Source organism: Tamandua tetradactyla, chromosome 5 (genome assembly GCF_023851605.1).
Source record: "Tamandua tetradactyla isolate mTamTet1 chromosome 5, mTamTet1.pri, whole genome shotgun sequence".
NCBI classification, from domain to species: Eukaryota; Metazoa; Chordata; class Mammalia; order Pilosa; family Myrmecophagidae; genus Tamandua; species Tamandua tetradactyla.
The window spans coordinates 12,116,658-12,141,971 of record NC_135331.1 but is presented as its reverse complement, the minus strand read 5'-3'; the positions used below and the strand labels follow the sequence as shown (position 1 = coordinate 12,141,971).

General features: G+C 35.6%; 1 protein-coding gene across 8 annotated transcripts in view; it reads left to right on the top strand.

The window, feature by feature from the left end:
- ATXN2 (ataxin 2) overlaps positions 1-25,314 on the top strand; it is a 192,198-nt gene that overhangs the window by 95,268 nt on the left and 71,616 nt on the right. For 4 of the 8 annotated variants that reach the window (XM_077159865.1, XM_077159859.1, XM_077159861.1 and 1 more), the window contains 9 exons: positions 1,691-1,900; positions 4,427-4,606; positions 7,223-7,420; positions 7,789-7,896; positions 8,138-8,208; positions 11,981-12,285; positions 13,305-13,368; positions 13,965-14,117; positions 14,831-14,897. In XM_077159865.1, coding sequence (XP_077015980.1) covers positions 1,691-1,900; positions 4,427-4,606; positions 7,223-7,420; positions 7,789-7,896; positions 8,138-8,208; positions 11,981-12,285; positions 13,305-13,368; positions 13,965-14,117; positions 14,831-14,897 — 1,356 coding nt within the window. The remainder of the gene's footprint in view (positions 1-1,690; positions 1,901-4,426; positions 4,607-7,222; positions 7,421-7,788; positions 7,897-8,137; positions 8,209-11,980; positions 12,286-13,304; positions 13,369-13,964; positions 14,118-14,830; positions 14,898-25,314) is intronic. The other 4 variants (XM_077159860.1, XM_077159862.1, XM_077159866.1 and 1 more) reach the window with 3 other exon arrangements.

The window sequence follows — 25,314 nt, the reverse complement described above, 5'->3', positions numbered from 1 at the left end:
TAGTTTCCATTTCAAAATTATTTCATTTTTCCTTCTGTGGATATCAATAAAATGTTGTATGTCATTGGCATTAGAGTATTTAGTATAACAAAATTCTCATATACTAGAATAAAGTTAAATTTAACCGAAAGACATGCAGTTGAACAAGAAATACTCCGTATATGAAGAAATTGGAAACTTTGGTTAGGTTCTCAGTTGTAAAACTACTGGATAATAAAATTATTTAGACATAGTTTATATGAAAAGTCCTAACTGGTGCAAAGCACTCAGTGGTTAATAGAGATTCATTTTCATTAATTGTTTACTTATATATTTGTATTTTACTTAAGAGAGGATTTGAGGTAACTTGCAAAGCAAGACCTGACTCAGAGTCATGTGAAGGAGAAGAAAGAAATGTGCTTACAAAATACAAAAGCAACTTCTAGATTAAAGGTAGATATTGCAGTTTAGCAACTTAAGTAAAAGAAGCTTACATCTTTAGTAGAGAGACATTTTTTGATTCTGCCTCTAAATTTGAGGTTAAATATAGCTCATAGATTGTGTTTGTATTAGCATTACTGTGGGTGGTGTGGAAATAAGGTAGTTAGAAAGATAAAAATAGAGAACACTGAGTTTCCAATTTCATGTTTGTTTGTTTTTTTTGAGGCTTTTCTCCAGAATTCCTCTCCAAATGAACACTCTTGAGTATTTTATATATATATATATATATAAATATATATAGTAGTGGGGGTAAAATTTTTTGCTCACTAAGTAAAGAATTTTAGTTGTTCGTGAATAGAATTTTCAAAGTAAAATACCTGCAGGGGGCTGGGAAATGTTTGATACTCAAGTGTGTAGAGAACCCTATGGAGAGGAGACCTGGACTATTTCTTAAGAATAAGGTAAGTAATATGTAATTTTAAATACTAACTGTATTCTGATCTGTCAGAATTCTGATCCAGGAGTTTGAATTAATTTAATGATGACTATTCTTAGTTGCATTGTTTATTAAGCAGTCTCTTAAATAAGTGTTTAACTGCATAAACTATTTAGAGGATTTCTTTTTTTCCCAATTTATTAAGATTACAATATAGTTTTTTTTCAAGCTGATGAATAGTATACTTTGTCACTCCTGTGACTCTAGAAAATAACAGACTAACTTCTACATAAGTGGGACTAGTACAATGATATTTCAAACTGAACCTTAGGTTCAGTATAAACTAGATGAAAATCTTAGATGATTATAAGGAACCAGTATTTTAAATTTAATATAACAGCTGCTGCTTTGTTTCATTATGTTTCCAAAGCCAGAAATACTGTAGTCAATCTTATTCCTTAGTTTTATGATTTATTGTGTGAAATTATTTTGTGTATGTTCTCCTTTTAACAATAAATTATTGAGAAACATTTGTAGAAGCAAAGTTAATTAGGCATAGTCTTAACTGTCTTCTTCAGTAGTATGTGTAGATCCTAATTAACCCTTTGGGAACGTGTATTCATTTAACAGACTTTAATTATAAGGAGGTTAAAGTAAAATGTGAATTTGTGTCAGTTAAGTCATGCTAAAACTTATCACAAGTCAAATAACTGTCCTCAAAGGGTTAAAATGTACAAGAAATCATTTTTGTCATTTTACTTTTTTTCTGTTTACTTTTTCCCTCATTTTTTTCTTTAGTTTTTATACTTTCCTTCATATCATTTGTTCTGTCAGGTGTTCCCTGGCCATCGCCTTGCCCATCTCCTTCCTCTCGCCCACCTTCTCGCTACCAGTCAGGTCCCAACTCTCTTCCACCTCGGGCAGCCACCCCTACACGGCCGCCCTCCAGGCCCCCCTCGCGGCCATCCAGACCCCCGTCTCACCCCTCTGCTCATGGTTCTCCAGCTCCTGTCTCTACTATGCCTAAACGCATGTCTTCAGAAGGTACAATACCACAATTTGTTCATGTTTTTGTTTGTCTTTGTTTAACTCCTATGTGAGTTTATAATTATAAAATAGTTTCCTCTTCATTATTTAATAACCTATAATTTCTGTGTTTTAACTTTAGTTGATTAAAACTATTTCTATTAACCTTTTGTTCATTAAAGAGAAATTTAATGTGCATTATCCTGAATTGTAAGAAAGGGGGTTGATTTCAGCTTGGGAATAAATGCTCTTTTGCAGTTCCAGACAAGTCTGCCCCAGGGCCTTTTCTGTCCCGTTTTACCCTATACACAGTAGTTAATTGTACATGGGTGAACTTTCTTCACCCAGTCTCGACCTTAATCTAGAACCTGTCATTTTATAGCTCCTTGGCCAAGGCACCCGTTGACCTGCCTTCTGGCCTCAAGCAGGATTGGTGGTAGAGGGATCCTCTTTGGGAAGGACCTCCCCTATAGCTGCCTGTGTGCGTTTGTCTCCTCTTAGATTACAATACAGACTTCGTTTTCCAGATATGTTGGAGGGGTTTAAAAATAAGCTTTGCAATATTATATAGTGAAAGGCTACTTTCCATCTGAGAGAGTCCTTTATCAAAGTTGATAAAAAATGTGAATGTGAATCTACAGGTTTTTTTTTCTGCTGTCAAAAATAAGAATAAAATTCTGTAGTTCTTACTCAATATTTGATCCTAAATTCACCATTGCTACATATCAGAAAATAGATGTATTATATAGAAAGGTCACATTCTAATTTAAATGCACTGCACAAATTAAAAACCTGTTTTCAGAATGTTAATGTCCATTTGAAACTAGTTCAGTGTATTTGTGTTAAAAATTTAATCTGATTTGTTCATTAAAATTGCAGTTAATATAACTTATGTTGGGAATAATAAAGTTTTCTGGCATAAACTGCTTTCCTGAAGAAAACTGTGTTGGCTGCTTTTAAATAAATAATTATCGTCGGGGCAGAGAGAGGTCGCATGATCTTGACTGAAGCTTCTAGTCATGACCAGCAGGTTTCAAGGTGACTTCCTTCCTCAATAATGCCTACTGGTGGCCACTAAGTAGAAAGTTAAGTTCTGTTGAAATATTTGTTGACTATATCATGAGACATTAGATTAGGCATGACTCATTAATGAGTTCAGATATTTTTACACCATTAAGTTAAAGGGTTTCTCAGCTATTCACATAGAATAGTTCTACATTATTCAGGGATGTTGAGTTTCAGTTTTTCTTTTTAACTAATTTGAATTAAAATATGTTATGTGGTTAGCTGACACTGGGAAACATTTTTGAAATATTAGTTTCAAAATTAAAACTACTAAAAGTAGGATTTTGTTTTTTAATACAGGAGGGTATATTTGGTGACCGTAAGTATTTATTTTACAAAAACCAAATTGTTTTAAGTTGATACCAACAGTCTATCTTGATCTTTTTCTGTCAAGGAATGTAAAAAATATATATAATTGTAGATACTCTATTCTTAAATTATTCTTTGATGTAAATCATAACTCCTATTGGAAATTACAATTTATAACATTAGTAAGCTTTTTAAGATCATGTTCATGATTAACTTTCTGCCTTGGGTTTGACACTTTTGAATGTGTTTTGATGTGTATTAGCACTGTCAAGTTTCTGTGGTGAGAGATATCCTGTCCACTCTTTTGACTTGATGGCTTAGTCTAGTGCCCTGTAAGCTTCTTTAGAAATAGAAATCACTAAAGGGATGGTGGAACTAATGATGTAGAATTTTGAAAATTCATGTAGTGCAAATTTCCACTCCAAGTATCAGCTATTCTGGTCTTAAATGTCATGCCTTAACAGTACACTTTTTAGATAACAGCCTGTTATGTCTAAGAAACTGCTTATAGGTGAGGGCTGTTTTGAACCTAGAGTTGTAAAATTGATTATTATGGTAGGAGAGGTAGGTAATCTAAGATTTGGAAGAAATTTAAGAGGATGTATACATATATTTCATTAGTACAAGTATGTATAGGAATTCACAGTTTTTTGTTAAATGAAAATTTTTTTCTAATTTTAGAATTAATATATTACAGTGAACTTGTGAGTAGAAAGCTAGAAGTATAGGGTAAATTAAAAATTATTCCATTATGTAGCCATAGCTTGTATTAACATATTACATGTATTTCATTTTTTATATTTCTGCAAATGATATAGACTAAACAAATTGCTAAAATTCTTTTGAGTTATGACATCTTATTATTTAATTTCTTAACTTCCAACTTTTTCCCTCCCTTTAACTAAAAGTAAAGAAAAACATGCAATTTGTTTATAAAACATTGTGAAAGTCCACAATATAATTCTGAAGAGTTGGTACGGGCAAAAATGCATAATGCTTTTCTTTCTTTTTTTCTCTCCTTTAGAGAAACTGTAGACAGAGTGTGTGTGTGAGAGAGAGAATGTGTGTGTGTGTGAGAGAGAGAGAGAGAATATATGATATGTATTCAGCAGAAAAGTAGTACGGATGGGCATTGTGACATTTATATTATGTTCACTGTTCCTTCCTTAGGACCTCCAAGGATGTCCCCAAAGGCCCAGCGACACCCTCGAAGCCACAGAGTTTCTGCTGGGAGGGGTTCCATTTCTAGTGGCCTAGAATTTGTGTCCCACAACCCACCAAATGAAGCAGCTACTCCAGTGGCAAGGACCAGTCCAGCAGGGGGAACCTGGTCATCAGTGGTCAGTGGGGGTAGGTAACACTTGACTTAGGGCATAAAAGCAGTGTTTATTTTGTATTTCTATGAGATGTAAAAAGGGCTGAGATCATCAAGCTTTGTTTGATGAATTTTAAGTGTATTTGACGCTGTCTTTGCATGTTAGTATAACTAAGAGAATCTCCTATATATTTAAAATGGCAGAATAACCAACCAGGAATGAGAAAACCTACATTTTATTTTGGAATCTACTATTTATCTCCATATATTAGAAAAAAATTATGTCATCATTCTGGCTTTGTTTTCTCAATCAGTAAAATAGTTGTTTGGACTACTTTATGGGGTTGTAATAAGATTCCTATGAGGTAATAAATATGAATATACTATATAATATTATAAAATACTCTTCAAATATAAAGCAAGAGTATGTAACACCATTGGAAGGATTCAATTTCCTATTTTCTTAGCAACTTATTTCAGATTCATTCCACAAACATTTATTCTGGGCTTACACTGCAGTGTTTTTCTCTAGCATCTATATGTGGCATTCGTTTCCAGCTATACTTTCATTATGAGGAATATCAAGCACAAATTAGGGGCCCAAGTTACATCTGTGATGAGTCTAAAGAATTTGATGACAAGTCAGCAGCTGTAAAAAAATATATACTTTGACAAGATTTTACAGTTAGGTTGACTGCTTTTGCTACTTTGTCAATCATATTTCTTAATGCTTTATTCCTATGGTAACTGGTTAGCAGGAAGGTGCAATGATTGCCTTTTTAGTCTTAATTTATCTTAATCAGTATACAGAACCTTAAAACGAAGTCTTTATGCTTAAACGCCAAAGGTCCATTTTTATTTCATATGTAGTCTACTGTAATGTATAATTGTATTATAATTTTTGAGCACTTTCCATTTTCTCCCTTGGTTTCCAATTATATTAAAATTAACTAGAAAACGGAATTAAAAAATAATCTTTATTATCTTAGCTGTACTGTTTATCATTAGACATTACTCAGATGATTTGGGAATGGATTTTTTAATTTATTTATTTTCTTTTTCACATGGGCAGGCACCGGGAATCGAACCCGGGTCTTCAGCATGACAGGCTAGAGAACTCTGCCACTGGGTCACCATGGCCTGCCCTTTTTAAAAAAAAAAAAAGTATATATTTATTTCTTTGGGAATGGATTTTGAGGCTAGCAACATGAATATAGAAGTGATAGAGTAAAAACATCCAGAACAGTAATATAGGTTTGATCTTTATACTAATTAGGAAAAAATGGCAATTGTTGAGTAATAGTTTCCGTCTGTCACCCTTGCATAAGACTTTTAAAAAGAACGAAAGTGAAGCAGATTGAACCATTTTCTCTGCATCTTTGAATCAGACCTCTGCAAATGAATTTATAATGAATACGAAGGCTGGTAGATACTTGATATAAAATAATATGGAATTTAAAACTTTTAATTATCTTCCCTTTTTGTTTAAATTGGGTCCCTGCTTTCTTTAGTTACTGCACAGTAGATCTTGACATTGTAAAATATAGCAAATGGGATGGTCTATTTTTAACCAAAAGCTGGTTTTTAAAGGTATTATAGTTCAATATTTATAGGAGGAAAGAATAAGCCTACTTATTAGGGATTTGCCTTTCTTTTTTTATTTTGCTATTTTGTTTTTTTTAAGTTGTGGGTTTACAGAAGAATCATTAAGTACAGGATTTTCATACAGTATCCCATCACCAAACTTGCATTGGTGTGGAAAACTTGTTACAGTTGATAACATTTTTTGTAATTCTACTATTTCTTAACAAAAGTTACATTTGTTATAACTGATGACAGATTATTAAAGTAGTACTGTAACTATTGTCCATAGTTTATGTAGGGTTCCCCCCCCATATTTCTGACCTATTTTTTTCTCATGCACTTCCTTATTTTATTACTCATCTACCCCATACACTGTATAAAGGAAGTGTCCATCACAAAGTGTTTATAATCATACAGTCACACAATAAACGCTATATAATTATACAATCATTATTAAAGATCAAGGCTACTGGATTTCAGTTCAGTAGTTTCAGGTATTTCTTTCTGGCTGTTCCAATGCACTAGAAACTAAAAAGAAACATCCATATATGATTGAGTAATCATAGTAATCATAATCATTTGCTAAATCTTAATTTCTCAGTTACACCTCCTCCCTCTCATTTGATGATCTCTCAGTCTTCAGTGATATTTGGGCAATGACCATTTTAACTTCTTCATGCTTTCCCAGGCTTTTTAAAAAGAAACATTCAGTCCCACGTTTTAGTAGAAAATGATGCTATCTTTATTTCAAAATGTGGCATTTACCTGCCTTGGTAATCTCGTTTCCAGCTTCATTCAAAATCTTGCCTTTTACTTTTAAAACCATTCATGCCTTTCAGAATTAGTACTCTTAGGAGGAAGACCACAGTTGTATAAGGTATTAGTAGTTGTTATCATTCTTCAGTTATTTGTGTTCTAATGACACTTTCTAAAACTTTGGAAAAGAAAACAGGATAATAGAATAAAGAGAAATTGGGATGGGGAGCAGAGAGTATTTAAAGAAGGCCTCTTTGAGGGAGTGGTATTTGAGCTGAGAATGTAACAGATCATTTTCCCCTTTATTTTAGTTCCAAGGTTATCCCCTAAAACTCACAGACCCAGGTCTCCCAGACAGAACAGTATTGGAAATACACCTAGTGGGCCAGTTCTTGCTTCTCCCCAACCTGGTATTATTCCAACCGAAGCTGTTGCCATGCCTGTTCCAGCTGCATCCCCTACGCCTGCTAGTCCTGCATCCAACAGAGCTGTTACCCCATCTATTGAGGGTATGTAAGAAAGGGCTTCCAGATTCCTGTTGTTCTTTGTGCAGTTGAGTGATGGAGGTTTCACATTATATGAAGAATGCTCTGTTTTATTCATAGATATGTATTTGCGCATTCAAAATTTTATATAAATGAAATTAGTTGTTTAAGAGGTATCATTAATTTCATATATATTCTTGAATATTTGTTGTTAATCAGGGTTATTAAAATTCTTGGGTGATAAATACAAATATCTATGTAAGTAAAATTATTGGTATTTCATGTCTACAAAGGGAAAAAAAAAACAGAAAACCGAAATTGTTGAATGTTTTCCCTTTTCACTTTTTTTTTTAACTCCTAACTTTGAATTTTTTAAAAAAATTATTTTCTAGCAAAAGATTCCAGACTCCAAGATCAGAGGCAGCACTCTCCTGCAGGGAATAAAGAAAATGTGAAGCCCAATGAGACATCACCTAGCTTTTCAAAAGCTGAAAATAAAGGTAGAATTTTAAAAATGCTTTACATATAACTGTAGAAATGGCAAGTAGTATATCCAGTCTTAAGCCTAGTATTGTTGATATTTAAATGCATCATTTAAGAAATGACAGAATCTATAATGAGTATATTGAAATAAACATTTTTATTATAGGCTTTCTTTTCATTTCCAACATCCCATACTGAATGTTTAAATTAAAAGAGGTTAGAAATAAATCTGTATCTGAAAATTCTTAATTTTTACAGGTATATCACCAATTGTTTCTGAACATAGAAAACAGATTGATGATTTAAAGAAATTTAAGAATGATTTTAGGGTAAGTATTGCATTGGACCAATCAGTTAGAATTTTAAGAAATATTAAAATTACTAAAGATTTTACATTATATACACACTTAGAAGCATTGTTACCACTTGAACAGAAAGCTGAACATTCTTAAAGTTGACTTTGGCTCTGCTTTAATTTGGGTACCCAAAATCATTAGATTTGATAAGAATGATAGTGATATCAAATTAAAGAGACTATAATCCTAACATTTGAAGGTGCCATAACATAAGTTATTTGACATTTGTGTCATTACTTTGTTAAGTGAAGCTAGAATTTAGTGGATTAAGGTCCAGGCATTACCTGGTGTGACAAGTGGAAGACATACTAGACCTCAATTTTCTGAGGTAGTTGTGCAGATTTACCCTTTATGGTACAAATATATTAGTTATGGTAGAACTCTTTTCTATAATACCGTTTCTCCATTTGGTGGGCTTTGCTGATGGATCTTTCATACTTTTGTACCATATCATTCCTTGATGGCTATTTCATTCTTTTGCACAGTACCTGCTAAGTAAACTGTAGATATGGAGATAGGTTTTGAAACCAACTCAAGTAGTCATCCTGAAACAGCTTGGGATGTGGGGGTGGGGGCGAGGATTGTCATTTTTGTAAAAAGTTGCTGAATCAAAAGATTTATTCAAAAGATTTATGAATAAAAGACAAAAGGCAACCCTTCCCCAGCATGTGTTCTAGCTTTCTAAAAAAATCATAATTTTTGCTGTTAGCTTTATGTATTTATTTATTTATTTCAGACATTCAAAGTATCATGTATTGTTTCCATACTTGAACACATTTAACTATTCAGCATAAGTACTCTTCAAAGTTATTAATTTAGTCCAGGCAGTGGTGGCTCAGTGGCAGAGGTCTCGTCTAGCCTGTCATGCGAGATTCCCAAAGCCTACCTATGCTCTCTCCAAAAAGGAAAAAAGTTTTTAATTTAAATTTTTGTTAAGCAGTGGTTTACACATACAAATAATATAAAGAAAGACGAATTAATGCCATGTACCCACTACCTAATCTTCTGTGTTATGTAATTGATTTATTATGTGTGTAGCCCTCACTAGAGATTTAAATAGGAAGTGCCTGTATTGTGATTTAAATTGCCTCTGCACTCATTTAAATGCCCCCATCAACTTTTTTTTTTTAACTTTTTCTATTGTATGATACATATACAAAGCAAAGAAAGAAAAAAACAATAGTTTTCAAAGCACTCTTCAACAAGTAGGTATAGGACAGATCCCAGAGTCTGTCATGGGCTACCATACCATTATTTCAAGTTTTTCCTTCTAGCTGCTCTACAGCATTGAAGGCTAGAAGGAATAAATATTTTATTATCGTCACAATCGACTTTTTTTTCCTTTTTGTGAAAAATAGCATATATACAAAAAAGGAATAAATTTCAAAGACAGTGCAACAAATAGTTGTAGAACACATTTCAGAGTTTGATATGGGTGACAATTTCACAATTTTAGGTTTTTACTTCTAGCTGCTCTAAGATACTGTAGAGTAAATGAAATATCAATTTAATGATTCAACAATCATATTCATTTATTATACCTTCTCTGTGTAATTCCACCATCACCTTTGAACTTTCTCCCACCCTTTAGGGGTATTTGGGCTATGGCCATTCTAACTTTTTCAGTTGGAAGGGGCTGTCAGTAATATGGAATAGGGAGATACCCCTCTAGGTTTCATGAATTATCTGGTCCAGGGATCCATCTATAGGTTGTAGGTTTCTGGAAAGTTACCCTAGTGCATGGAACCTTTGTAGAATCTTAATTATTGTTCTAGATGTTCTTTAGGATTGGCTGGAATGGTTTTAGTTGGGGTTTGACAAGTTATGATAGGTAGCAATGTCTAACTGAAGCTTGTGAAGGAATGACCTCCAGAGTAGCTTCTCTAGTCTATTTGAACTCTCTCAGCCACTGATACCTTATTTGTTATACTTCTTTTCCTCCATTAGATCAGGATGGCATTGTTGATCCCATGGCACCTGGGCCAGACTCATCCCTGGGAGTCATCTCCCGTACCACCAGGGAGACTTTTACCCCCATGTCTTGTTCCATGTAGGAGGGAGGGCAATGAATTCACTTGCAGAGTTGGAATTAAAGTGAGTAAGGCCACATCTGAGCAACAAAAGAAGTCCTCCAGAAACAACTCTTAGGTATACTTATAGGCAGGCTAAGCTTCTCTGCTACATGCATAAGCTTCACAAGAGCAAGCCTCAAGATCAAGGACTTGGCCTATTGATTTGGGTGTCCGTAATATCTGGCACAGTATCAGGGCTTTCCCTGGTAGTAAAGTTTAATAGTTCCATATTTTTTTCTCCCATCCCTCAAAGGACTTTGCCAATACTTTTTGATTATCTGCTTAATATATTCCAGGATGTATTTAGGTATTAAATTAAGCTACACAGGATTAAAGGCCCTCATTGTTATTCTGGGCTCCCTTTGTTTCAGTTGTCCCCCATCAACTTTTGACCTCAACTACTTGAGTTAAGGACTTCATAGCAGTATTGGTGATGGCAGTGAAGCTTGAGATGTGCCCATGATGCATAAGGGCACTTGCTCTGATTCCAAAGGCTTTACAAGTTCAGCGATTGAAATTTGGCTTACTGTGCTGAGACTGAGTCGTTGTCTTGTCTCCAACCTTTACCGATCCTTTCCTTCTGTGTAGGTTTCTCTTTAGCTTCTCACCCACTCTGGCCTAGGGCAGTTGCGTGTATTTGGCCCCCATGTCTTCTCTTCCTATTGTATTTGCTGTCCCTTTCTTCTTTTTTTTTCGTGTCATTTCCTTCAGTTTTCCCTGTTTTCTTTCTTCTGTGGAATACAGCCTCTTAAATATCTTGTCAGTGATAGCATTTCTTTCTTCTTTTCTGCAAATTTTAAAACCCTGAAACTTACTTCATTAACATGTTTGTCTTCTCGGTGGTTCTTATGTTCCATGGCTTCCTTCTTTGGTTATGGGTTTAGAAAGACTGATTGATCAACGTATCTGGTCAGAGTCACCCTCAGAATACAGCTGTATTTGGACTTTCAATTCATTAGACTATTCTTTTCCCAATTGCAAGGACTTTTTGCATACTTGTCAAAACTTAGTTGGCCTTAGATGTGAGGGTTTATTTCTGAACTTTATATCCTTTTGTATTTTATTCTAGATATTCAATTGCTAGTGTAAATGGAATTATTTTCTTGATTTCCTCTTCAGATTGTTCATTATTAGTGTGTAAAAACACTACTGATTTGTTGGTGTTCATCTTGTACCCCCATCTTTACTGAATTTGTTTATGAGCTCTAGTTGTTTTGTTGTAGACCCCCCCTCAATTCTTAAATATCTTTCATACCTTAGACAAGACAGTATTGCTATTGAGAAGCTGTTCCTTTGTATAGGTTTCCTTTACTCTAGTTTACCATAGCATTTATGACATTTAATTAATGTCTGATCTCACCCACTTGACAAGCTTTAGGAGGATGGAAATAGTTTCATATTTTCCATGCAGTTTTTGACACAATCATGGTAGGCACTCAGTAAATACTTAGTTTCAGAAGCTAGGACATTTGTGTCCTTAGATAACTATGGATGTGTTGTGTGGATGCTCTGCTATTATTGCCTTGGAATAAAAACATAACTCTTAAAGTTTGAGAAACCTTATTCAGTAGATTTTATGCTTAGAAATAATATTGCTTTGTCTTGTGCTTATGGAGAAAATGGTTTACTAGCATTATTTAAAATATTTAAGTATATTTATTTCCTTTTTTTAGTTACAACCAAGTTCTCCCTCTGAATCAATGGATCAGCTGTTAAACAAAAATAGAGAGGGAGAAAAATCGAGAGATTTGATCAAAGATAAAATTGAACCAAGCACTAAGGATTCTTTCCTTGAGAATAGCAGCAGCAATTGCACCAGCGGCAGCAGCAAGCCAAACAGCCCCAGTATGTCCCCTTCAATACTCACTAACTCGGAGCACAAGAGGGGACCTGAGGTCACATCCCAAGGGGTTCAGACTTCTAGTCCAGGATGTAAACAAGAGAAAGATGATAAAGAGGAGAAGAAAGACGCAGCTGAGTAAGTAAACCTGGAATTTAGCACATCCTGTTACTTAACTTTTTAAAAAGGTGTTTAAGGCTTTTAGTTTGCTTTATAGGTAGATATCAACTTACAAACAACTGGTCTAAACAAATGACATCTTTAGTAAAATAGATAATTGTCTCCTCTCTTCCCTCTTCCACTTTTTTTTGTACCCAGGGCAAAAATAAAAAATTAGTTGTGATTAAAAATGGCTTTTCTATCAAAATTTACAGGGAGTTGAGAAATAACTGGCCTTTGAGACCAATCTCCCCTGGTCCCTAGTCAGTAATCACCCCTGCTATGGTACTAAGCACTACCAGTGACAAAAAGAGAAACGAATCCCTACTTGGCATTCATAGTGTTTTCCCTAAGAAACAACGTTCTAATTAATGATTAGATAGGTTTAATTTTGTACCTCTCATGTATTATCAATTAAATGGACTTTGTGGGCTCTCCTCATAATGTACCCACCATATAAACATTCTGATTTCCAAACAATCCAGTTACAGCTGAACGTTTGAAATACACGTTATTGATAAGATGAGAACTTACAATATTATTATTAATATTGTAATATTATTTTCCTTGATTTGATGCAAAGATTTTTGGTAGAGCCATGATTTTTCTAAAGTATGTCATATAAGAAAACAAACAAAAAACACTCCATGCTAGACAACATGTGTTAAGAATTGTAACATTTTGTAAGGGGCTATAGTTATGTCATTTCACGTACTAGTTGATTGTCTTTGTGAGAAACAGTTGTACATTACACACACTGCTTAAAAAATTGTCCTTTGGCCATTTTTTTGAAGAAGTCAGATTGAGTGAGAGATATATGTGATAAATATGTTTACTTTATTTTCCTAATAAAGAGGATTAATGGTCTTCCAGTAAAAATTGCTTAAATCTGGTTGATGTTTAGCAGTATTTTTAAAGTTGTCAGGCATGGAAGATTTTAGTAAAACACAATAAGTTCCATGCATATTTTATTGGGGCTTTGTATTTTTCTGTTTTAGGCAAGTTAGGAAATCAACATTGAATCCCAATGCAAAGGAGTTCAACCCTCGTTCCTTTTCTCAGGTAAGAATATTAAACTCTTTGAAGTGATACAGTCCTAAAATTTATTTATCAGTAGTGGTAATATCTCTTCTTCTACACCTGACATCTCAATTTAATTGTATGCTTAAATAACTTGTACATTAAGTTCCTTTTTCTCATTTGACTGCCAGTGACTATTTTTGAGCCATAGAGAAGATTCTTCTTTTGTCATCACTTAGATGTGATCTTGGGCAAATCTTTGAATCTTTCTGAGTCTCACAATATGAAAAAGGTTGGCCAGCTAGAGTCTGGGGTTTATAGATACACTGTTATCATTATTCTACTTAATTGGTAAGAATATACTTGGTTTTTTTTAATGCTTTTTCTAGTTCTTTAAAAAGCACTACTATTTTTAATGATATTTTTGATTAATTGGAGAAGTTTTACTTTAGATTTCTTCTAAGTATTTTCCTCCTTTTATTTCAAATATGTGGAAGTTTATTTTCTGTGAAGTTTTATCTTTAAGGAAGCCCTAGTTTATAGCAAATGAAGATTACAAGTATTAGGAAAAAGAATTCAAAATGCAATAATGGTTAACTGTTTACCGTAAAAAAAAGAGTTGATTTTTGTTTTTGTAGCCAAAGCCTTCTACCACCCCAACTTCGCCTCGGCCTCAAGCACAACCTAGTCCATCTATGGTGGGTCATCAGCAGCCAACTCCAGTTTATACTCAGCCTGTTTGTTTTGCACCAAATATGATGTATCCAGTCCCAGTGAGCCCAGGCGTGCAGGTATGTCATAGAAGTTGATATTTTCTTACCCTGTTTAGTTATTTATATTTGACACCAAGCCACTTTTAGGTGTGTGGTGACTCAAGGCAGTGATGCTATATAGAAATATTCGAAGGAAGGACGCGTGCAGTGGAATGATGTGTTGGAAGCATAGGGACCTAAATCTGATAATGTTTCCTGTTCAAGAGCCACATGAGAAAGATGGTTTAGATTTACTGTCATTTGTCTTTGTCCTTTTAGCTGTGGATATGATTTTTATTTTTAAATGGATGATAGAGAATTGGGAAGCCTTCTCAAAGTTAGGTCTCTAGCAGGTATAAAGCTAGATGAGAGTACAGGCATACTTCAGAGATATTGCAGGTATCAGTTCTAGACCACCTCACAAAGCAAATATTGAATTAAGTGAGTCACAGGAATTCTTTACTTTCATATTAGACATAAAAGTTATGTTTACACTGAAGTGTGGTCTATTAAATATTTAAAAAAAACCACTGTATATACCTTAATTAAAATGTGACACAGACATGAAGTGAGGACTGGCTGTTGGAGTAATGGCACTGATAGACTTGTTCAAAGCAGGGCTACCACAAACCTTTATTGTATAAAAAAATGCAGTATCTCTGAAGCAAAATAAAATGAGGCATGTCTGTAATAGAATGCATTTTTACTGTCCTAAGAACCTAATCTTAATTTCTTTTCTTGACTTCCTTAAGCCTTTATACCCAATACCCATGACGCCCATGCCAGTGAACCAAGCCAAGACATATAGAGCAGGTAAAGGTGAGAATAATCCTGCCTGTGTTTGCTTGTCATCTGCATGCTGCATGAAGAAAGTAACTCAGTTTATAATGAATTAAATATTTGTAGTTCAGCTTCTTTGACTTTTAATGAGTCTCCATTGACTTTCAGTGACCAACATTACTTAAGGTATTCAGATCCATTTTTATGGACAGAAACAGAGGAGAAATGCTCCTTGGGTAACTGTTTGAATATCTCTGTGCCATTAAAAAGAATAATTTAATTCTGACGTTTTTTGGTGTTGTTTGAAAAGAAGGTTTGCTAGATTGATTTGCCAGAATTTGACCTTCTTCGTTTATACCGACCTACAGCTTTTTCTCTAATTCCTGAATATCTTTTGAAGTGGAGGGCAGCTCATCTAAAAAAATTTTAGAACTCTATTAGAGGGATGTTTGCTCATCTTAAATTGAGGGAGCTGTATAATCTAGTATGATTTAATTGTTTAGTTAAATTTTTTATACTTGTGTGATAAAAGAACCTTCAGAGAAAATACATTTATTGTAAAAGGAAATCTCTTAATGTTGAAAAATGCTCTTTGCCATCCAGTTAATTGAGAACAATCAGTTGGCATTTTATTTGAGAAATACTAGAAAATAGAATAATTTATATTTTAAAAAGTTTCTTATTACCTTCCTGAGATAAAAATTAGAATTTTCACTTGTTCTTAAACTGAAGAAACTTTCTTCAGATATCATTATTTTGTGGATGCTAATAATTTAAATTATCTTTTTCTTTTTTTTTTTTTCAATAAGCATGATCTCTTTATATTTTCTTTGGAGCACTTCTAACTGTGGGGAAAAGTCTATGTTAGATTATTTAAAGTAATCTAAGTTATAGGGCCTGTGAGAGCTTGAAAAAAAATTTAAGGGACAAAAGTTTCTTTCAGTGCTTTGTTTTGAATGAGTGCTTAATATTAAAGTGTTCGTATATTATTACCTGGTGTTGCTGTCTTCAACACTTAAAATGATGCAATATTAAAATATAAAATGTTAAAATATAAAAAAGTAATCACCTAATATTAATCTTTCATCACTTGATTGATAATTGATGATTGATTTCATTATTTCTTTAGGGCTGAGCTTCTCAAATTTTAGTGCACGTCAGACACTTGGAGAATTTGTTTTAACACAGATTTCTTAGCCTTTTCCCCAGAGTTTCTAAGTCAGTAGTTTTGGAATATAACCAGGGAATTTACATTTCTAGTGAATTTATGATAAAAAAGTATCACAATGAAAGCAAGCACTATGTATAGCACTGATTTGATAATAAGATACAGTTTTACTTCAGGAAGTACTGTTATTTTAATAGAAAGGAAAAATTAGTGCATTTGTAATAACACAGAACAGCTTTGGGTTTGAGGATATAAGTGAAAGAGGTAAGGTATTTGCTTTCCTCATGATTCACGTTCCATGATTTTCAAGATTTTGCCGTGTTTGTTTTATCTGTACTTTGCTCTTTGCTGAAGTATTTAAAACAAATCCTAGACAAAACTCAATTTAATTCCTGCATATTTGGTATATAGCTGTTTTAAATGTCATTTTTCTTAGGTAGACAAAGTGTTATCGTACGTCACAGAATTAACAGTAATTCATTGGTATTGTCTAATAACTGCACCAAAATTAAGTTATCCTGTTTTCATCAAAAATGTATTTTTACAGTTGGTTTGATTGTGGATCAAAACAAGATCTACACTTCATTACATTGCTTATAGTTCCCCTGCATTTTTTTCCCTCCTGCTCTTGCTTTGTGGAGAAACCAGTTGTTGTGTGGCATAACCCATGTTATAGATTTAGCCATTTACTTCTTCTTTTTTTATTTAATCTTTCTTTTTTTTTTGCTTGAACGATGAGGATTTATTAGTTTACACTTTGAACCTGATGAAATGTACAAATCAAAGCATCACCAAGGCAATGCTTTCTTCATGAAGTCCTCCTGGGCTCCTCTGCCAAGGTTCGTGGTGGCACTCGCTGTTCTCTTCCTTCTCTTCAGGATTTCCTTTATTTCATCTTCTTGCTTCCATGGCTTTTTTCTCGCTGTCTGTATTTATCCCATTTATAAAGGACTCCAGTAAGGATTAAGACCCACCCTGAGTCGTGCCTTCACTGAAGTAACCTCATCAAAAGATCCCACTTACAATGGGTTTACACTCACAGGAATGGAGAAGCTTTAAGAACATTTTTTTTCTGGCATACATACAGCTACAGACCACCACAGGGCAGCCATTTAAGAGGAATCTCATGCAGAGGACTTGTTTCTATCTGAAGTCTGCAAAGCTTTTCTTCTTATTGAGTCCACTCTGCTCTTTAATAGATAGATGATTAACTTCACTAAGTAAATCCTTCCTTCAGAGCTCTCTTCTCTTCTCAGATCCCACATAACAGAGGCTCTAAAGTTGCATATTTCAAATCGTTGGTCTCTACCATTAAGGATTGTGGCCATTATACTTCTTGTGATGAAATTGATCATTGCATTCGGGTTCAACCTTTTTTTTTTTTTAACTTTGACAAGAATACTTAGATGGGTCTGTATGATCTTTTGCATCTTATCAGGAAGCATACAATATCTGGTCTTATTTTTGTTCTAATAATAAGATTGATTAATGGATGCATGTGGTTTTAGCCTTATCCCTCCGTTATAAAGTTTTTTATTAACCTTTCATCTTTCACCTAATATTAATCTTTCATCTAATTGATGCTTGATTTCATTATTTCTTTAGGGCTGAGATTCTCAAATTTTAGTGTATATCAGACACTTGGAGAATTTGTTCTAATACAGATTTCTTAGCCTTTTCCCCAGAGTTTCTAAGTTTTAGGATATAACCAGGGAATCTACATTTCTAGTGAATTTAGGATACAAGTTACCAGCTGGTGCCAGTGGTGTTTGTCTTGACCACACTTTGAAAACCAGTGCATTTGGAGTTTCAAAATAGTGATTTTAGAATTCTTAGTATTACTTTACCATTTATTAGCTGGAATCATTCTGTAAAGGACTTTTGAACTAGAGCTGTTTAATTATCCTGAAATAAATGCATAGGAAATATATGATAATGCCTTAAGTGCCGGTTTTCAGTGCTGCCCTTGTTACTTCCTGTAGTGTCCAGTGAAGTTTTATTTCTTTTTTTTAAAACTTCTTTTTATTAATTAAAAAAAATTAAAACATTAAGATATCATTTCATTCTACACATACAATCAGTAATTCTTAATATCATCACATAATTGCATGTTCATCATTTCTTAGAACATTTGCATCAATTTAGAAAAATAAATAAAATGATAGTAGAGAAAAAAAAGATTATACATACCATACCCCTTACCCCTCGCTTTCATTTACCACTAGCATTTTAACTAAATTTATCTTAACATTTGTTCCCCCCTTTTATTTATTTTTATTCCATATGTTCTACTCTTCTGTTGGTATAGTAGCTAAAAGGAGCATCAGACACAAGGTTTTCACATTCACAAAGTCTCATTGTGAAAGCTATATCATTGTTCAGTCATCATCAAGAAACATGGCTAATGGAACACAGCTCTACATTTTCAGGCAGTTCCCTCCAGCCTCTCCGCTACATCTTGAACAACAAGGTGATATCTACTTAATGCATGAGAATAACCGCCAGAATAACCTCTCGACTCTGTTTGGAATCTCTCAGCCATTGACACTTAGTCTCATTTCACTCTTCCCCCGTTGGTGGAGAAGATTCTCTCAATCCCTTGATGTTAATTCTCAGCTCATTGTAGGGTTTTTCTCAGTCCCTTGATGCGGAGTCTCAGCTTATTCCAGGATCTCTGTCCTACGTTGTCAGGAAGGTCCACACCCCTGGGAGTCATGTCCCACGCAGAGAGGGGGAGGGTGGTGAGACTGCTCGTCATGTTGCCTGGAGAGAGAGGCCACATTTGAGCAACAAAAGAAGCTCTCTTGGGGGTGACTCTTAGGCCTAAATTTTAAGTAGACTTGACCTATCCTTTGTGGGGTTAAGTTTCGTATGAACAAACCCCAAGACTGGGGGCTCAGCCTATAGCTTTGGTTGTCCACACTGCTTGTGAGAATATCAAGAATTCAACTTGGGCTCTCCGCTGGCGCTCCCGCTGCCATCCAGCTCTCCTCTTCCTCTTTCTCCGCCAGTGCTCCCGCCGCCATCTAGCCCTCCTCTTCCTCTTTCTCCGCCGGCTGCGCTCCTGCCGCCATTTTGCCCTTCTCTTTCCCCTTCTGCTCTGGCGGCGCTCCATCACCATCTTATCCTTCCCTTTCTCCTCCTGCTCCAGCGGCTCTCTAACCACCACCATGCCCTCTTCCGCCTTCACCGGCTCCTCTGCCACCGTCCTCGACAGCCTTGCCATCCTCACCTTTCCTCCTCCAGAACAGCTACTAGGGGAGTAGAAACGATACAGAACAGCTCCCGGAGCCACGACAGAGATAAAAAAGACAGCGTACCCCATCCTGGAACGGATGACTGGCTGGGAGAACCCGCTCCGGTGAGATCGCCGAGGGGCGCGGGCTTCCCCGGGCGGGGCGGCAAGTGGCCAGAGTCCCTCCCCTCCTCCTTCCCCGGCCAGCTGGCAGAATTGGGCAGCTGGCGCCCCCACCAAGCGCGGCCTCCCGGACCAACTGAGAGAATTGGATCAGAAATCCCCAGGCCGCGGAGAACGGTGACCGGGGGGGTCCCTTCCAAACAAGTGACTCCCCGGTCCAGCTGTGAATGGTGCACTCTCCCGGGCCGCGGCGGCTGGTTCCCTCCTGCCACGCTTGGCGCCCCGGGCCGACTAGAAAATGGGGTCGGGCGCTCTCTCAGGCTGCGGCGGCCGGCGACCATCCCCGCATTCGGACCCCCGGGCCGGGTAGGACTCATCCAAGCCGCTTTGGCTGGCGAACCTCTCCCACGGCGAGAGTTTCCAAAGTTAAAGGACCCACAGCCACTTTTACTGGTGGGACCCGCAGACAAACTTGTGCCACGAGCGTCACCTACTGGGCAGGATAAGAAAAACAGAACCCAGAGATTTCACAGAAAAATCTTTCAACCTGTTGGGTCCAACACCCAGGGAAATCTGACTAAGTGCCCAGATGCCAGCAGAAGATAACGGATCACGCTCAGAAAATTGAAAATATGGCCCAGTCAAAGGAACAAACCAATAGTTCAAATGAATGCAGGGGCTGAGACAACTAATGCTGAATATACGAACAGAAATGGAAAACCTCTTCAAAAACGAAATCGATAAATTGAGGGAGGACGTGAAGAAGACATGGGCTGAACAAAAAGAAGAAATAGAAAAACTGAAAAAACAAATCACAGAACTTATGGAAGTGAAGGATAAAGTAGAAAAGATGGAAAAAACAATGGATAGATAGATTTAAAGAGACAGAAGATAGAATTAGTGATTTGGAGGATGAAACATCTGAATTCCAAAAAGAAACAGAAACTGTAGGGAAAAGAATGGAAAAATTTGAACAGGGTATCAGGGAACTCAAGGACAATATGAACCGCACAAATATATGTGTTGTGGGTGTCCCAGAAGGAGAAGAGAAGGGAAAAGGAGGAGAAAAACTAATGGAAGAAATTATCACTGAAAATTTCCCAACTCTTATGAAAGACCTAAAATTATAGATCCAGGAAGTGCAGCACACCCCAGAGAGATTAGACTGAAATAGGCGTTCTCCAAGACACTTTCTCATTAGAATGTCAGAGGTCAAAGAGAAAGAGAGGATCTTGAAAGCAGCAAGAGAAAAACAATCCATCACATACAAGGGAAACCCAATAAGACTATGTGTAGATTTCTCAGCAGAAACCATGGAAGCTAGAAGACAGTGGGATGATATATTTAAATTATTAAAGAGAAAAACTGCCAACCAAGACTCCTATATCCAGCAAAATTGTCCTTCAAAAATGAGGGATAAATTAAAACATTCTCAGACAAAAAGTCACTGAGAGAATTTGTGACCAAGAGACCAGCTCTGCAAGAAATACTAAGGGAGCACTAGAGTCAGATACGAAAAGACAGAAGAGAGAGGTATGGAGAAGAGTGTAGAAAGAAGGAAAGTCAGATATGATATATATAATACAAAAGGCAAAATGGTAGAAGAAAATATTATCCAAACAGTAATAACACTAATTGTTAATGGACTGAATTCCCCAATCAAAAGACATAGACTGGCAGAATGGATTTAAAAACAGGATCCTTCTATATGCTGTCTACAGGAAACACATCTTAGACCGAAAGATAAACATAGGTTGAAAATGAAAGGTTGGGAAAAGATATTTCATGCAAATAACAACCAGAAAAGAGCAGGAGTGGCTATACTAATAGCCAACAAATTAGACTTCAAATGTAAAACACTTAAAAGAGACAAAGAAGGACACTATATACTAATAGAAGGAACAATTAAACAAGAAGACATAACAATCATAAATATTTACGCACCGAACCAGAATGCCCCAAAATACGTGAGAAATACACTACAAACACTGAAAAGGGAAATAGACACATATACCATAATAGTTGGAGACTTCAATTCCCCACTCTCATCAATGGACAGAACATCTAGACAGAGGATCAATAAACAAATAGAGAATCTGAATATTACTATAAATGAGCTAGACTTAACAGACATTTATAGGACATTACATCCCACAACAGCAGGATACACCTTTTTCTCAAGTGCTCATGGATCATTCTCAAAGATAGACCATATGCTGGGTCACAAAGCAAGTCTTAACAAATTTAAAAAGATTGAAATCATACACAACACTTTCTCGGATCATAAAGGAATGAAGTTGGAAATCAATAATAGGCAGAGTGCCAGAAAATTCACAAATACCTGGAGGCTCAACAACATACTCTAAACAACAAGTGGGTCAAAGAAGAAATTGCAAGAGAAATTAGTAAATACCTCGAGGTGAATGAAAATGAAAACACAACATATCAAAACTTATGGGATGCAGCAAAGGCAGTGCTAAGAGGGAAATTTATTGCCCTAAATGCCTGTATCAGAAAAGAAGAAAAGGCAAAAATGCAGGAATTAACTGTCCACTTGGAAGAACTGGAGAAAGAACAGCAAACTAATCCCAAAGCAAGCAAAAGGAAAGAAATAACAAAGATCAGAGCAGAAATAAATGAAATTGAAAACATGAAAACAATAGAGTAAATCAATAAGACCAGAAGTTGGTTCTATGAGAAAATCAATAAGATTGATGGGCCCTTATCAAGATTGACAAAAAGAAGAAGAGAGAGGATGCAAATAAATAAGATCAGAAATGGAAGAGGAGACATAACTACTGACCTCACAGAAATAAAGGAGGTAATAACAGGATACTATGAACAACTTTACGCTAATAAATACAACAATTTAGATGAAATGGACGAGTTCCTGGAAAGACATGAACAACCAACTTTGACTCAAGAAGACATAGATGACCTCAACAAACCAATCACAAGTAAAGAAATTGAATCAGTCATTCAAAAGCTTCCTAAAAAGAAAAGTCCAGGACCAGACGGCTTCACATGTGAATTCTATCAAACATTCCAGAAAGAATTAGTACCAACTCTCCTCAAACTCTTCAAAAAAATCGAAGTGGAGGGAAAACTACCTAATTCATTCTATGAAGCCAACATCACCCTCATACCAAAACCAGGCAAAGATATTACAAAAAAAGAAAACTACAGACCAATCTCTCTAATGAATATAGATGCAAAAATCCTGAATAAAATTCTAGCAAATCGTATCCAAAAACACAGTAAAAGAATTATACATCATGACCAAGTAGGATTCATCCCAGGTATGCAAGGGTGGTTCAACATGAGAAAATCAATTAATGTAATCAACAAATCAAAGCAGAAAAATCACGCGATCATCTCAATCGATGCAGAAAAGGCATTTGACAAGATTCAACATCCTTTCCTGTTGAAAACACTTCAAAAGATAGGAATACAAGGAAACTTCCTTGAATATATGAAAAACCCACAGCTAATATCATCCTCAATGGGGAAAAATTGAAAACTTTCCCCCTAAGATCAGGAACAAGACAAGGATGTCCACTATCACCACTATTATTCAACATTGTGATGGAGGTTCTAGCCAGAGCAATTAGAGAAGAAAAAGAAATACAAGGCATCAAAATTGGAAAGGAAGAAGTAACGCTATCACTGTTTGCAGACGATACGATACTGTACGTCGAAAACCCGGAAAAATCCACAACAAAACTACTAGAGCTAATAAATGAGTACAGTAAAGTAGCAGGTTACAAGATCAACATTCAAAAATCTGTAGCATTTCTATACACTAGTAATGAACAAGCTGAGGAGGAAATCAAGAAACAAATCCCATTTACAATGGCAACTAAAAGAATAAAATACCTAGGAATAAATTTAACTAAACAGACAAAAAACCTATATAAAGAAAACTACAAAAAACTGCTAAAAGAAATCACAGAAGACCTAAATAGATGGAAAGGCATACCATGTTCATGGATTGGAAGATTTAATATGGTTAAGATGTTAATCCTACCTAAATTGATTTACAGATTCAATGCAATACCAATCAAAATCCCAACAACTTATTTTTCAGAAATAGAAAAACCAATAAGCAAATTTATCTGGAAGGGCAGGGTGCCCCGAATTGCTAAAAACATCTTGAGGAAAAAAAACTAAGCTGGAGGTCTCGCGCTGCCTGACTTTAAGGCATATTATGAAGCCACAGTGGTCAAAACAGCATGGTATTGGCGTAAAGATAGATATATCGACCAATGGAACCGAATAGAGTGCTCAGATATAGACCTTCTCATCTATGAACATTTGATCTTTGATAAAGCAGTGAAGCCAACTCACCTGGGACAGAACAGTCTCTTCAATAAATGGTGCCTAGAGAACTGGATATCCATATGCAAAAGAATGAAAGAAGACCCATCTCTCACACCCTATACAAAAGTTAACTCAAAATGGATCAAAGATCTAAACATTAGGTCTAAGACCATAAAACAGTTAGAGGAAAATGTTGGGAGATATCTTATGAAACTTACAATTGGAGGTGGTTTTATGGACCTTAAACCTAAAGCAAGAGCACTGAAGAAGGAAATAAATAAATGGGAGCTCCTCAAAATTAAACACTTTTGTGCATCAAAGAACTTCATCAAGAATGTAGAAAGACAGCCTACACAATGGGAGAAATATTTGGAAATGACATATCAGATAAAGGTTTAGTATCCAGAATTTATAAAGAGATTGTTCATCTCAACAACAAAAAGACAGCCAACCCAATTACAAAATGGGAAAAAGACTTGAACAGACACCTACCAGAAGAGGAAATACAAATGGCCAAAAGGCACATGAAGAGATGCTCAATGTCCCTGGCCATTAGAGAAATGCAAATCAAAACCACAATGAGATATCATCTCACACCCACCATAATGGCCATTATCAACAAAACAAAAAATGACAAGTGCTGGAGAGGATGCGGAGAAAGAGGCACACTTATCCACTGTTGGTGGGAATGTCAAATGGTGCAACCACTGTGGAAGGCAGTTTGGCGGTTCCTCAAAAAGCTGAATATAGAATTGCCATACGACCCAGCAATACCATTGCTGGGTATCTACTCAAAGGACTTAAGGGCAAAGACACAAACGGACATTTGCACACCAATGTTTATAGCAGCGTTATTTACAATTGCAAAGAGATGGAAACAGCCAAAATCTCCATCAACAGAAGAGTGGCTAAACAAACTGTGGTATATACATACAATGGAATATTATGCAGCTTTTAGACAGGATAAACTTATGAAGCATGTAATAACATGGATGGACCTAGAGAACATTATGCTGCGTGAGTCTAGCCAAAAACTAAAGGACAAATACTGTATGGTCCCACTGATGTGAACCAACATTCGAGAATAAACTTGGAATATGTCATGGGTAACAGAGTCCAGCAGGAGTTAGAAACAGGGTAAGATAGTGGGTAATTGGAGCTGAAGGGATACAGACTGTGCCACAGGACTAGATACAAAAGCTCAAAAATGGACAGCACAATAATACCTAATTGTAAAGTAATCATGTTAAAACACTGAATGAAGCTGTATCTGAGCTTAAAAAAAAAAAAAGAATTCGACTTGGGGAAGTTGAGTTTTTCCCCATTCTCACCATTCCCCTAAGGGGGCTTGCAAATACTTTTCCACTTACTGATCAAATCACTCTGAGATTCATCGGGGCATCACTCTGAAACTTTTATTTCTTTTTAAGGAATGTGACTTTCTCCCTCTCTCATTTCTTCTTCGTCGTCTTCTTTTTTTTTTTATTAACTTTTTAAATAGCGAAATATGTATATAAGGCAAAGAAAGAAATAGCAATAATTTTCAAAGTGCACTTCAACAGTTACAGAATGGATTTCAGAGTTTTTATAGGTTACCATTCCACTATTTC